Source organism: Calypte anna, chromosome 18, assembly GCF_003957555.1.
Source record: "Calypte anna isolate BGI_N300 chromosome 18, bCalAnn1_v1.p, whole genome shotgun sequence".
NCBI classification, from domain to species: domain Eukaryota; kingdom Metazoa; phylum Chordata; class Aves; order Apodiformes; family Trochilidae; genus Calypte; species Calypte anna.
Genome location: NC_044263.1, coordinates 4,955,194 through 4,970,911, shown reverse-complemented (window position 1 = coordinate 4,970,911; position 15,718 = coordinate 4,955,194). Strand labels below are relative to the sequence as shown.

General features: G+C 47.9%; 1 protein-coding gene across 4 annotated transcripts in view; it reads right to left on the bottom strand.

The window, feature by feature from the left end:
• Positions 1–9,509, bottom strand: part of MYOCD (myocardin) — a 99,750-nt gene extending 90,241 nt beyond the window's left edge. For 3 of the 4 annotated variants that reach the window (XM_030461946.1, XM_030461948.1, XM_030461949.1), the window contains exon 1: positions 9,345–9,509. In XM_030461946.1, coding sequence (XP_030317806.1) covers positions 9,345–9,492 — 148 coding nt within the window. In that variant the 5' untranslated portion in view covers positions 9,493–9,509. The remainder of the gene's footprint in view (positions 1–9,344) is intronic. The other variant, XM_030461950.1, reaches the window with a different exon arrangement.
• Between the last annotated feature and the right edge of the window lie 6,209 nt (positions 9,510–15,718).

Below are 15,718 nucleotides of genomic sequence, written 5' to 3'. Positions count from 1 at the left end.
GCAGGAGTGTCAGAGGAAGGATCCCCAGGCAGCCCTACAGCTCTGATTAGGTCTCCCACAGGGATCTTCCTCACCATGGGAGCAGGCTCTGTGTCCAGTCCACTGATCTCACTGGTGCTCCCCAGCTCTCCATGATCTCGGTGACTCTGGTGGCACTGTGCACAAGCCTTGACCTAAGCAGCAGCACGGATTGTGCTTTCCAGGCACCCATGCCTGGACTGTCTCCACCCAGCCTCAGAATGGCCAGCATCACCACCCTGAGTGCTCAGACCTCTCTTCTGGGCTGTGCAAGTGGGTGAAACCCTGCAGTAGATGTGCACAGAAACCCTGCTCCATCCCCTCTATGGGCAGAACCAGCAGTATGGCCTCACTACTGAGGGTGGACCTGAGTCCACCAGCTGCCTGGGGAGCTCCACACCCTGGTGCTGCTGGGGAGCCCCTGGTCTGATCCTGCCCTGGTCTGAGTCTACCCACCCTCCCCATGGCAGGAGACAGTCCCCAGGCACTTCACCCTGAGTCATCTCTAAAGGTGGCAATTTCCATCAAGTTAGGTAAAAAAAGAACCTGTGCTGCACTGCGGAGGATGCCATGAGGATTCTGTGGTTTCTCACTGCTCCTCAGAGAGCTGCGTGGAGGTGGAATGGCTGTGAGTGAGCACCCATGGGGCTGGGGCAGGACCCTGGGCTCTCACAAACACTTGCGCACCAGAGACGCAGACACAACGTACACGCTCCCTTTCCTTGTTGCCTCTTAATTTAAAAAGTCATTCAGAGTGAAAATATGTTTCCTCTTTGTGAATGGACAAATCTAACACAGATGCTGTATTAACTGGAAACATCTTTTGTTCCAGTGTGTTCATATATTCATTCTGTTCAAGGACAGAAGGTGCCATTTATGATAGGCTCTTCAAAGCTGCTGATCTTTACAGCTTGGTGAGCTGGTACTAAGAGCTGGAACAAATCACCTCCTGGTCCTCTCTTACCAACACTGCAAAAAGCCCAGGCTTTAGGGCTGTCAGCATCAGCAGTGAGGCACCAGTTAGAACTTGCTGATGTGGAGTGAAGCTTTCTCTGTGTTGGCCTCTAACAAAGTCCGAGTACTCTGTGCCTCCTGTGACTCCTTTGGGCTTGCTACTCAAAATGTGGGAGCACTGAGGCAACTGAGGATGGAGCAAGAGCAGGAGAAACTTCCCCAGATGTTTCTGCATAGTTGTGTATTTTCCTTTTACATCTGAATTAATCTTTTGGAAGGAACCAGTGAGTCTCAGCTGGAAGACTTGAAGTGCTGAAGACTGCAGAAGTCCCTAGATAAGCCACCCTAATAAACAATTTAACCTGCAGAACTATTCAAGCCTCCTTTCGAAGTCAGATTTCCTAGTAGGACAGTTCACCCATGGCCTTACTGCAACAGGTGTCATTCCTCTTAGATTCTCCACTTGCACACATGCACCCTTGCTCATTACCTCCTGATGCCTAATCCTTTCCGGAAACCTCCTGATTTTTTGGTCTGTGTGAGCTCTACATGCTACTGAGTCCTACAGGTTAAGAACACACGGAGCAAACATGATGTTCTTCTGGCCAAATGATGTTTTCTTTTTCATGATTTCAGGACCACCAGTTTTTCTAGTACAAATCACAGTTTCAAAAACAGGTTTCCTGTGTTCAGTTGTCATTCACACGCCATCCATCAGATTTGATCATGAATTAAGAAATATGGCCTGGATTAAACTGTTCCCTTCACTAGCTCACAAATTTTTATAAAAGAGGAGGTGCTAAGTGCAACCTGACTGCCATGGCCTCGAGAACATACAGATCATGAAAGTGAAACAGAAATACCCACAAATGTAAATGAGCTGAAACACAAATTCAGACTCTGCATGGAGACATCACTGCTCTTTCCCCCATGCAGTAGGGAGAGGGAAGCTTATAATCATGGATACACTTTTTTAATTTAATCACAGGCATGGTTACAAGGGAAGGACAACAGAGCAGAGCCCAGACAGCAAGTGCCAGGGCTGGTCTGACAGTGGAGTGAGCGGACTCAGTCTCCTGGGGGCTTAGTCCTGCTGGGTGCTGAGCAATGGTTCTCATCAGTGGGGCACTCAGCTCCCCCAAACATGGACCCACTAAAGACAAGGGTACCTCAGCACTACTCTGGTTTGCAGTGCCCAAGTGCACTGAACAGCAAGATGGGGTCACTTGTGGAAGCATGGTTCACAGCACATGGACATGGGACGAGAAGCATGGTGCCTAAATGGCTACCTGTGCAGTTTGGTTTCTGAAAGAGGAAACAAAGCAGTAGCTTTGAGTCAGGGGGATACTGAAATTGTTCTTAGAAACACCTCAAAAGGTATCAGGAAAAGAAAAGGGAATAATAACTCACAGATCACCTCCCTGTGAGAGGGGCAATCGTGACTGCACAGAGTAGAGGTTTGTTTTTTTTTTAAAGACCCAGCAGCCAGGCAGGGACACCATGGATCTGGTGAAGGAATGAGTGAGAGGAGACCACTCCAATCTCCTGGCCACCATTCTCACTCTGCATGTGATGATTGTGAACCCTACCTGGGCTCTGCACATCCTGCACAGGGTTTCTGTGCTGGAAGGGGAATTTGGGACTTGAGACATGAGAAAAGGAGACTCAAGGTGACTCTCAGGCTACCAGGCAGGTGACTGTAAGAGGGAAAAGTCAACCTGCCTATGAGATGCCTGCTCTCAGGATGGGCCATTTCTATCTGAACACACCCCAGTGTGTTAGAAACCAGGAGAACACAACTCCATGGTGTAACCTGCCTCTTGACAAGCCAGTTCCTTTCCTCTGCAGACTGCGGCTAGCAAGGGCCAGGAGCCAAAAGCAATGCTGATCAGGAGGTGTCAGGAAATGTTTGCCATGACTTTATCCTTAAAATAACCCCTGTAGATATTTTTTTCGGCAAAGAAAGGTACTGCTCAACTTCTCAGTGCACAGAGCAGCACAGATCCCCAAGGAAGAATGATGGGTCACCCTTATTAAAATGATAATTAAAATCCAGCAGGCCAGAAGTGAATGGAGTGGGACAGCACTTGGATGGGTCCAAGGCAGTCTTTGTCCTCTGCCACCACAGCTTTGGTCTCTCAGCCAGATTGTGAAGTTTGAAACAGGAGGGCAAGAGGGTTCCCCACTGCCTGTCTTAAAGAAAAAAATCGAGCCTAGGAAAAAAATGAACCTCTCAGTGCCTTAACAGACAAGTGATGTGTGTGGTGCTTGTGCACGTGAGATGCAGCTCAGAGCTGTTATGGAAATTTTCCTCGGTGACAAATATGTTATGAATGACTTGTCTTGAAAACATGCCAAGATGTAGGTGCTGCTATCACAGCATTCGATGACTTTCACTTACTGTGAACGTTGTTGCGATAAATCATGGAAAACCTGCCTTCTGCTATCTTTAGTCACTGCAATATTTCACTCTCACAAGTCAATCACAGCCCTAAAAATACAGTTTATATCATTGGATTCCTGGAATTCTTTTGGTTCTTACATTCTGATTTAAGTGGCATTAGAGCTGGGCTGTGCAGTTCGAGGCTGCAAGCTGACATTTCATTGTGGATTAGATATCACCTGGGTTCAATACTATGTTTGCAATATTTATTTGATTTGGATCTTAAGGTAATTTGGAAAATCTTCCTGTAGATACACCTCTCACCTGGCCATGTGGAACAAGGGCTCGATTTTGTTTGGGACTAGACAGTAATTTAATAACCATTCCAATATAGATTTAAACTAAAACACATGCTCATCAAAAGAACTGAGTAGAGACTATGTGGGGTTTTCTCCCCAAAACCTGTGGGCATCTTACCTCTTCTGGCCTGAGTACTGGGATGCTGTGATGACTTCTAGGTCAGACAGCACTCTGTTTGTTTTTTTCTGTTTGTTTTATTTTGTTTTGTTTCACTTCTATGTCTTTCAGAGTAGTTATTGATTCAGAAGCACCCAGAACAAGAAATACTTAACCTCCCACCAGCCTTTCTGGATTTGATTACCAGCTCACCAATAGCTGATAACTTGAGCAGAATTTAATGCTTTCTAATGTTGCTTGATAGGGTCTACGAAGCACGTTACAGGTTTTTTTGTTTTTTTTTAATCCCAACTGGCAGCTCAACAAAGCCCAGCAATAAAAAGCTCCATTTGTGTAATAAACTGCTGTACAATCTACTACTTATGAATACGGGCCCTGAAAATGTGCAACCTTTCTGCACATTACATTAAACACAAACCAGATGGGCACTTGAAAATCCTCCCCTTCGTTGCAGAGGGCTAAAGGAGCCAGTGGTCAGAAGGTCTATTTCCCTACACAAATAAACAGAAGAATTTAACTACATTGTTTTCCAAAATCAGCAATGGGAAACCTTTGTGGAAACCTGACTAGAAGTCAGCAAACGTGCTGCTGAACTGGAGTAGGCAGAAGGGGAACTCTGTGGCAGTGGGTAAATGCCTGTGGCCACATGCCTGGGGAGTAGATCCATCATCTGCAGCCTGAGCTCTGACACCCGAACTTGGAGACATGAGACATCCACATGGAGACAGATGGGTAAAATGAATCTCTACTCCAATGTCTTAGTGGGAGCTGGTCATCTAAGTTCTGATAGTAACTGGAGAGAAATGGGAGCCTTCAGAGGGGACTGAGCCCATTTCTGAGGCAGGGAAACCTCAACAGATCAGACACGATGTCTTACTGTAAGGTCCATCTCCCCCTCAGAATACTAGGACAGGAAAGAAGAGAGAGTAGCTCTGAGCCAGGGACTTTGCTGTCTCTGGACTGTACCAGAGGATGCCTGACTCCTCAATCATTGAGCAGACCTACTGAGACAGTTTTGGAGGAGCTGTTTGTTAGCAAGTCTCTCCTGCATGTCCTCTGAGCCCACTTCTTGTGCTTGTTACCATGAAATGTTTTCGAAGCTTCACCTGGCCAAACTGGCACTGTGAATGGTGTCTGGCCAAAGTGACACACAGAGCCTGCATCCTCACTGTCAGGAAGGTGTGCAGAGAAATTATTGTCTTCAGACACACAGGGAATGAGCAGGGTAAAGGCAATCTTGATGAAAGATAGAGAGGACAAGGAAAATGTTGTATAGCTGTCCCCATGGCACAGCTGCCACTGAAGTACAAGTGTGCAGCACGGCAGGGAGGTGAGATGGAATGGTGTGGGATGGGGTGAGATTAGATGGAAGATGTTACCAGCTGAAGAAAATGATCCTGGGAGCACTAAGGCTTCCAAGTGTAACCACTGGCCCTCATGTCAACATCTAAGAGGGTTTCAGATGGACCTGTGAGAGAAAAGTAGTTTATGGATCCTAAGGACACCTAAGATGTTGGCAGGAACTGCTGTCCACCCAGCAGGCAGCTTAGTTTATTAGTCAGATATAAGATGTTTGTTTTCCTTGCCCCAGCAATTAAACCCTATGTGGAGGGGTCACCTGTCAGCCCCTCTCTGACCCAAACCTGAGGATCAGGGAGCACTGAGCCTGTGAAGGATGCACTTCTTAAGCACCTCTAGATGAAGGCGTGCTCACCTTTGGTGCCCACACAAGGGGACTCTGGTGCACACTGTGCAGTGCAGCCACTCTTCCTCATCGTTCCAAGGATGAAGGTTCCAACACCTTAGGGGGGGGTGGCTGCTGGGGCCCTGTGTGTATCCCCTGCATCATGAATTATCTCATTGCTTTTTGTACCTGCCTTTGTGCACAACCAAACCAACTCTGTGAGGAAAAGAGGTACGGGCAGAACACTGGTGGGTGTCCTCACTCTGAGAGATACCACATATTGACCTTGAGGATCAGTGGTCTCACTGCATGGACAAGTGAAATGTACTGGGTAGAGGACTGGCTGAGATGGTGAAGTCACCATGTTTGGTCTCAAAGTCCCTCTCTCTGGCAATACAGAAGAGCAAGAGCCCATGGATCCAGTGCCCAGCCAAGGTAAATACACAGTGGGCAGAGTGCTGGGTCTGGGCACATCTCATCTCTAAACAAAGTTTTACCAGGTGCTTTGGGAAGACCCACAGCCATGTTTAGGCTCTGCCAAGTCAACAGTTCACAGCTCTGCCCAGTTCAGACCAGTGTGGACCAGTACTTGGGAAGAAAAGATGTCACTGAGCATAGAAACCCCACATGGATTTTGGGATTGGGCAGAGGGATGGTGAGAGGGCATCCTGGCAGTGCCACCCTGGACAGGACAGGGCAGGGGCTGGGGCACAGCTGGGAGGCAGATGTCAGGATTCCTGCTTGTTGTGGAGGCAACAGTCTCCATTTTCCTGGACCTATGCATCCAGTTCTGGGTTTCTGCAGGACCTGCTGAAAGAGCTCTCTGTTTGCTCAAAGGTGACTTATTTTTACAAATTTAAATGAAGTCCCCTCAGCCATTTTAAAGTAATACTAGAGTTAAAAAGATTATTTTCCAATTTCAAAATATTCTAGGAAGGTTGTTTTCATTAAATCAAAGTTAAGTCAAATAAAGGCTGCAGTTTGAAAGTTCAGACTCGGGCAAGAGCTCTCCAAGGAGCTGTATCCTTGACAGATGAGTGTCTGACCAATACCCACCAAGCCACCAGACATCACCAGACCACAGCTAGGAAGAGTGTGGGGCAGATGCTTCCTGGCCAAGGAGTGCTCACCCTGTACCCTCAGGAGAAGGGGTGCATCAGGGCAGGAGGAGAAGGGGGGTTTTCACACACCTTGTACTTGCTACTCCTGATTTGCCCTGTCAGATTCCTAAAGACATGGATGGAGCTTTCATACCTTTCACCCAACTCATTCCTAGACATTGGCTTCTTCAGTGCCATAATATCAGGTGGTCCCTGCTCCCTCTTGCTGCTCTCCGCCAGGTATCTGTGGGGTAAAGGATGAGGGTGGGAGTGGTGAACACACCCTTATAAATACCCTTCCTGGGTATGGGATATCAGGAGGCACTGAAATCTTTCTTTTTCCCCATGGCATTCCCAACTACTGACCCTCTACCTTGTGGTGGATGGATTGGGTAGGGTCATTGAATCATAGAATGCCAGGCTGGAAGGGACCTCAAGGATCATCTGGTCCAATCTTTCTAGGTAGGAGCACAATTTAGATGAGATGGCTCAGCACCTTGTCAAGCTGACTCTTAAAAATGTCCAGGGTTCAGGAACCCACCACTTCCCTAGGGAGGTTATTCCAATGTTTGACTGTTCTCAAGCTGAAAATTTTCTTCTGGTGTCCAGTCAGGATCTCCCCAGGAGTAACTCGCACCCATTCCCCCTCGTCTGCTCCATGTCACTCCTTGCAAAAAGAAAAGGGAGACTCCATCTTCTTGGTAGCCACCTTTTAGTACTGGAAGATGGTGATAAGGTCTCCCCTAAGACTGCTTTTAAGCTGGGTAGAAGGTGCCCTCTGTGACAAGCCAACAAATGGCACTGGGTGGGATAGGGAGGCTCTGCCCTTGGTGGGGACAAGTCTGCCACAGGGCTCTGCAGAAACAGGGGGGGTGACAGCTGTGAGGGCAGTCTGGGGGGTGGGGGAATGCTCCCCCTCCCTTGCCAGGCTGCTCCACCAGCTCTGCGAGAGCTGTCACACTACAGAACAGGACATCAAAGGCAGTCCCGGGTGCCACACGACATGTGTGACACTTGGTGGGCCCACCAGCAGCTGAGATGATGTGAGATGAAGGGAGACGGCTGTTCCCAAAGGGGGACAGCAGGAAGAGCCCAGCCCTGAGCTGTCTGAAGGTGTGAAAGAAAGAGAAAAGCAGCAAAAGGAGGAGAGCAAAGGGCTGGAGGGATGCCCAGGCTGGTGGGGGGGGACTTCTCTCACCGAGAGACTCTGCATAAAAGGGCAAATAGCTTTAAATTGGATGAAGGTAGATTTAGATTGGACATTAGTAAGAAATTCTTCACAGTGAGGGTGCTGAGCCCCTGACCCAGGTTGCCCAGAGAAGCTGTGGCTGCCCCATCCCTGGCAGTGTTCCAGCCCAGACTGGATGGGGCTTGGAGCAACCTGAGCTGGTGGGAGGTGTCCCTGACCATGGCAGGGGGGATGGGAATGGATTATCTTTAAAGTCCCTTCCAATTCAAATCAGTCTGGGATTCAAGCTGCCAACAGCCCCCAGCCCCTGGCAGCAGGTGAGCTGCATGGCAGAGGTTTGTGGTGCTGCAGGGCCTCATGCAGGTGATACCATCATGGCTTCAGTTATGACAGGGGACAGCTTCAGCCCATGGGCACCAGATGCTTTTTCTTTGTCTTCCTATATAAAAGCCATGCTGGAAAATGGATGAAAAAAATAAGGATGGAAAAGCTACAGAGAATATGTGATTATTTTTTTCTGTCACCAAGCATTCTGCCCCTTCCCAAGCCCAGGTCACCTCTCCCATCATTATTGCATTATCTTGGGTATAAGTTTATATCTGGGACTGTTGGAAAAAAGTGCCCTCATTGGTAGGACAGACTCTGGACCTGCTTCTCTGCTGTGTTGCTCCAGGCTGACACCAGTACATTGCCCTGATGACATCATTTGGATTATTTCTGATTTATAGTGGCTGAGAAAAATTGGGTCCTGTACAATAATGCAAACAATCAAAGATGCAAAGCAAAAGTCCTGCCTTCAAACTGCACTTTCACATTGCATGATGTTGTGAGGATTTAATATTGAAAGCCTGAGAGTGCACAAAAGGAATTTTCTTCATTTCATATATTATAAAGTTGCCTGAAAGAAATAGCAAGCAGCTCCTAGCTGGACACCCTTTGTGCTGGCTGACTGAGGGGGTTTTGTCCATCACAATCAACAGATCTCCACTGAAACTCGGGTCTTGACCCAAGGAAACACAAATAACCCTTGCAGAGGTCCAGGCCAAATCCTGCTCTCTGTTACATTGATCTGAAGCAATTTTGCTGCAGACAAGGTTATCTTAAGCATCCAGTGCTCTGTGAGAGCCAAACAGGTCTGTCAGTGCCTTTGCAAAAAAAATTCTCATTCCATTTCTTTTCCACTGATCAATGTTACATCACTCTAATTCCCCAGTAATTCCCATCACTACAACCAGGACACCAGTCCCTTCCTAAGACTTTGAAATGCCACATTTCAGCCAAAATTATACCAAACACTTGAATTACAAAGAACATGATAACTGCCACAAATCTGACGACAGCATTTAAAGCTGACCCAGAAATACTGAGCTGAGGACCTGCTTCCATTATATCTTTAATTCTTGCCATCTGAAACACCCTTACAGGCACCATGCATAAAAATAATGACAACCCACAAACCAATCATGAGTGAGAGATGCTAAGCCAGCACTTATCCAGTCCCACTTTCCCTCTCTTGACACCATTGGGGAAGGAACTCACCGTTCTTCCTCTCTGCAAAGGGTGGTGGCTGGAGCTTGGTGCCATCTCTCACTTCACTGGCAGCCTTTTCTTTGGGTGCTTTTTCTTCTTCATTTCCACTTGGTGCACTTTTGTGGTCTGAGCAATCCTCTTTGATCACACCATTCATCACCGTGCCTGAAGGGACTGGGCCAGAGTCTGGCTGCTCCACTTTGGATGATCAGGTCAAGAAGCAGACACCAAAGTGACTTCTGGAAGAGAAGAGGAGCAAGTAAGGATGAAGTCTTCAGCCAACCCTTGGAAGAGGGAACAAAGTTTGGCATTTGTGAAACAATCAAATCACAGATGATTATTCCATCTGTTCTTCTGCATTAGAAGCATTTCAGGGGAAGACTTCAGGATTCCCTATTGCCACCTTGGCTTTGTTCACCTTGTCTGATGGGTCTGTATCCTTGGTTGCTTTGCTGAAAGAATGCCCAACCATAACCACAAGCTATTTACAGAAAACCAGGGGTGCTATGAAAAAAATAGTCATGAGGCACCCATAGGAGATCCCCTAAACTGTTAGAAATACAGAACAGGTATAAAAATAGGAATGATCTTCCCTTATGGAAGGCTCCTGTTTGCTGAGAACACTGAGTGATAGAAATAATCCCCCACAACACGTACATAATTACAGCAAAAACTGAATAGCAAATACAAGGTAGTTTTTACACCAGGAAGCATAAAAACACCCTGCAAAGCAAAATGTACATGGAAAAACTATCCTTTGATATCAAAGTTGTGTTTAACACACTTAGTAGAATAAAGCCTTTACGAAGAATTGAACAAAACTAGGTAAAATTTTTTGAGTTGTTGAAAGATGAGAGGACTTATTTGTTTATCACATTGTTCTACTCTGAGGTTTGTGGTCAAAATATATCAGGAAGACTCTCAAGGAATTTTACAAAAGCAGGTAGTGCATCTACAAAACACCTGGTCAAGGAGGTACCTCCCTTGATGACACTCATGTCTCATCAGAAGCAGGGAGGGGAAGACTCATCTCCCACCAAATGTTTTTGTGGAATGGAGACACATGACCCAGGAAGAGCTGATGATACTAAGCACAGCAAAAGAAAGCTGCAAGGACAGTTTCAACAAAGTGTTGGCCAAAAAAAATTTCCAGATGCTAAGTGAAAGTGAATGCCTGTAAGAATCAGCACCAGCTCCTAATGAGTCCCATCAGGAAAGAGCTGAGGAGAGCTAAAAAAGGTCATTTGTAGAGAACAAGAATAGAAAAGTGCAAGATTGATTCAGTGATAAAATCTGATTTAATACAAAAAAGTTACCAATTTACTGTATAAGGAAGTAAGGATAGTGGATTGTATACGATACCATCTCCTCTGCACTACATGTGCCAGGACTGTCTCACACCCCTCTTCCTACCCTGCACCAGCAGGGATTTTGGCATCTGCTGTCTCCTCCTGGTCCATCCCACCTAACCATTCCCCCACAGCCCTGTCCCACTGGCAGCAGGTCAGACCCTGCATTCATCCATCTGTCCTGCTCTCTTCTGGGTCTCATTGCCTGGAGAGCTCCCATGTTGAGTGTCCATGGGGGGGTTGCACTGTCCAGAGAGGAGGTTCCTATATCACTGCAGGTGAGACATCAAACTGTCCTCCTGTACACCACTTGGGGCAGGCAGTGTCCATTCCCAACCCTGCTGTTTGGACTCAAACAAACCACCAGACCCCTTCTGCTTCCTGCTTGCCACCATGGCCCTTTCCCCATCCGCTGTGCTCAGTTATTCCTACCCACATCTGACATGCTGCCACCACACATGGAAACAGCCCTGCAGGCATCCAGACAGCCCAGGGCTGTGCTCTGTGCCACATCTATGAACAAGCAAGCTCTCTTTCCACCTCTGCTTGAGCATTTTGCACTCCCTTGAGTGACTTGTTGCCTTCTTTCTAGGAGTGTGACTGCTCTGCACTGCAGCTTCACCACTGCCATGGGTGACCCATGTGCTGCACAACCTTCCACTGGAGGCCACAGAGCTGCAGACCTGCTCTGGCACAAGCATCATCATCTTCTAAGCTTTCTATTTAATTCATGACTAACATGGAGCATGCAATGAGTGTTTACATTGCCATTTTAAAATGTACATATTTTAACTTTTAGAAGTTGCTGATATGATGCATCTTTCCAGTGAAAACAGTGGGTGATGACAGGACAATCCAGCAAACTGCATCTGCTTACAAAAATGAGACTTGGTTCAACTGAACACTAAATCTTTGATAAATTAGTCAGGGCTTTGGTGACGTACATGTTGAACCAATATGACAGTTTTATATGGATTATGATTATTAATGTTTTTGAAAAATAGGGAGCGTGAGCCAGACATTCAGTGCCGAAACTACAAGACCACCAGCAGAGGCAAGAGTCTTTCAGGAAGGCTTCTTACAGGCACTGTGTACAATCTTTTTGCATTCAACATATGCAACATTTTAATTTGCAGTGAGTGTACTGGGGTCCTCAGTGTCTGAGCCAGGAGGCCACGCTGCAGCCCCGGAGATGCATGCTTTCACAACACACTCAAGTATCACTGGCTCAGTGGTATTTTGTTTTTTCTTTTTTTCCTGAAGTCAAATTTGGCCTCAAAACATCCCTTGTTGTTCACTCGCTTCAGCCTGAACTGATTGGATTCACAAAGCTAAGAACACTTTGGAGCCTCAGAGCACACCTCCCATCAGTCGCTGCTGCCAGCACATCCCAATGGAGACCATGGCCCATCTCTCTCTGCAAACAAATATTAAATTCAGAAAGCTTGACTACCATGGAAGCTCCTGGGAATTTCCTTGTAGCCACTGGAGATGGGCTGGAGCAGGACTTGGTTTCCAAGCCTCCCCAGTTTCTGGTTGGGAAGCAATGTATCACTGGTGAGGATCAAACCTGCTTTCTCTTAAACATACCCACGCACAGAAACCCACATGGGGCTTGGTTGTGTCTCTTGGTTGTGGACTTTGGCCCACAGGTAAATCCAGGGTCTTTTGAGATCAGCCCCTGTCAGTCTGCTCAGGGCAGGGGCACAGTCTACCCAGCCAGGTCCTTTCCTGTGGTGACAAAGTGCAGACCCAAAGTGCTCAGACACCTCTCATCTGTGAATTTTGAGGCAAAGGTTCCTTGGCTGATGCAATGCCTGCACCTCACTGCCCCTTCCCAGTGCTCCTCAGGCCAAAGCTGAGGGCTCAGCTCTAGTGAAGAGAAGAAGAGGGATAAAGCACAAGAGGCACAGGGCCCCATTGTCCTTGACACCTGGAGCTGGGTGCTGAGGGACCCTGAGCCCTGTGTCCCTGGGACACGGACCAGGCTGGATGGATTCTTCTCCTGACTGTCCCTGGTGCAGTGATTGGCCAGGAGAGGTACCTGAGCACTTCTGGATATGGCCAGGTCATGTCACCATCTGGCATATTTCCTTCCTTTGGGTCACAGGGTGCTCAGTGTTCCTTGGGGACTGTCACTTCTTGTGTCCCTTATGCCTGCTGCTGCTGTGCTTAGGGCCGTGACACGGTCAGTATGCACTTGGTCCTGCCCTGCAGATGGACTACACTGGGGTAACACCCTTGGGTGCTGCCTCCCCCCCACTCCTGTGTCAAGCAGTTCACCTGAACAGGTGCCCCTCACCCCTTCCCTCTGCCCCATCTCCTGTGCCCGAGTTCACACCAGAAATAGGAAGATGGAGAAACACCAAAAAGGAAGATGGATTAAAAAAGGATATGGAGAGTCTCTTTGTCACCTGAAATATGTAGAGTTTGATCCTTTGTGTCCAAGCAGAGGTGTCCAGCCCTGGGTGAGATGCCCCTGCCCAGCTGGTGGGTAGGATGCAGAGACTGTGGCAGATGGACCTGAAGGATCTCTACAGGCACTCTCCAGGCTTGGGACACCCATGTCTGGGCACCTGGCTCCTGCCCACAGCCTGCCCAGGGTTAGGCACACCACCTTGAAATGCATTTTGCTTCTAACTTTTTATTTGTGTCTCAAAGAATGACACTTCCAAGAGGATGGCTACAGCTTATGTTACTGTGATGCAACTGGGATGGTCTGCACAGTCATTCCCTGCCCAGCATGGACCCAGACCTTTACTTTCTACTTTCTCACTCTTTCCCCTGTGCCACTTCCTGCAGGCGCCAATATGGGATCAGCACAGTTTGCACTTCCTCTGACACCAGATTCATCTAAATCTTCCCCAGCTTTCCTGTTTGCTATGTTGGAGGTTGAAGTGGAAGGAGAAACCTTCAGTTCCAAAACATGTGCAGTGCCTCTTAAGCAATCTTGACCCACCATAAAACTCTAAATGCCCAAAGAGAAAAACCAGGAGGAGATGTTCAGAGATGCAGTGCAGCCTTATCAAATTCTTCACGTGTTTGTTGTGGTGTGTTTGTATTCCTGGGCTTCTGCTTGCAGGAATGTTGCTGATAAAACCATCTTCCTGAGCATGGACTTTATGTGTTTTAGCTGATGTTTACAGTGCTCAGACAGTAAGAGTAGCTCTGGATTCCCCTGGACAAATGTCCTGGGGACAATTGGCACTGTCCTGTTGCTGGTTGAATCGTGCTCTGTAAAAGCTCCAGCAGGAATCCTGCCTGGTCCTCAGGGTCACGTCATGTTTGGCAAGGCAGAAAACATCTCTGCCCACTTGGCCGTGCATCCAGAACAAGAAGAGCCCATTGCTGCTGTGAGACCATCCTGGGGCTGACAGGGAAAGTGCCAAGGCTATTATCTCACTGTTTTCCTTGCAGATGATGTCCTGGTTGGGTGATTCCCCTCCCTGAACTCCCTGATCCTCCTCAGGGACACAGAAAGCCCCATCCTGTGATGGTGCTGAGGGCAGCAGCATAGCATGGAGCCTACAGGCTGTTTCCCACAGCTCTGAATATTCCTCCCACTCCCTGGAGAAGTGACCAGCTCATTGGTTCAACCTCCATGCAAGAGAGGAGCTCAGCAGGAGTTCTTGGCCAAGGTGGCCATAGGACTTCTGCAGGGAATGGAAAAGAAACCAAGTAAACCTTACACAAGCCTGGATACTTTCCTCTACCCACGAGCTTCTCCATGCAGCTTCTTGTGCAAACCCTCTGCTGGGGCCAGGGCCAAGACCCAGCCAGCAAAGCTGTGCAAACATGAAGCCATGAAATCTTCACTCAAGGAAAACTCCCCCCGTGTCTGGATGTGTTATGATCTCCACACTCAGCAAGCTTTGCCAACTGGTCACACCCCAGGGGTTTTAGGATAGCATCTCCTTCCCAGCCTCTAGATTCCCAGCTCTGATATCTGCTCCAAGCTGCACTAAGGCCACGTGGCCTGAGACAGCAATGAAGAAGCCAGTGATGGAAATGGAAGCTCTCTTCCCCCAGGGCAGCACCTGGGGAGAATGGTGAAAGACAGGGACTGTTCTCAGTAGAACATCTCAGCTCTGGCCTCAGCCCTGTCCCCTGGAGCTATTTGGAAAAGGAGAAGCTTCTCCTTCGATTTTCATGGAATGAAGCTTTAAGTGGTGAAAATCAGTAGCTGAAGCAGCAACGAGGAAATGGATTACTAACACAGATCTTCCCAAGATCCACCTTTCTGTCACTCCTCTAAGCAGGCTGAGAATATCTGGGACAAAATAACACGGGCAAAGGCCATGCTTCTGAAATAATGGATCCTAAAGTTAATGTGGACTCACAGTGGATTCACTGTGGCAGAATCCTAGAAAACTAATTCCCTGTTTGTGCCTCCAAGTCCCCAGAACATCTGCTGGCATGCAAGGGCCTTTCCCAGGACAAGGACTCCCTCATGCTGCCCTGTGAGCACAGGCAGGCTGGTGTGTCCTCTGTAATGCCATTTATCATACTGTAGTAGCACCTAGAAAAATAATTCATTAGTCTGGAGAAGATATCACGTACAGCACTGCAGGTGTTGTCATGATGTGGTGGCAAAGGAAAACAAACACAGAAAATGTCAGGATTGAGAAGAACCTTAAAAATGAGGCTGCATGCCTGTGGTTTGGTGCAGTGGCACATGGTGACCAGCACAGAAAGCCAGGCTGGCAGGGCTGTGGGCTGGCACAGAGAGGTAGCTGGAGTCTAACACTTTGGTGGAAGGTGTTTCCCTGGAGATCAAGCACCTGATGGGCTTTGACTGTCAGCAACACATCTCCATAGTACAGCAATGTGTCCTTGTGGCCAACAGTGTCCTGGGGTGCATCAGGAAAACTTGCTGTGTCCAGCAAATCTAGGGAGGCTGTCTTCCCCCTCTGCTCTGCCCTGGTGAGACCACATCTGGAATACTGGATCCAATTTTGGGCTCCCCAGTTCAGGAGAGGTGGGGTCCTACTGGAGAGAGTCCAATGGAGAGCTATGAGAGTGATGAAGGGACTT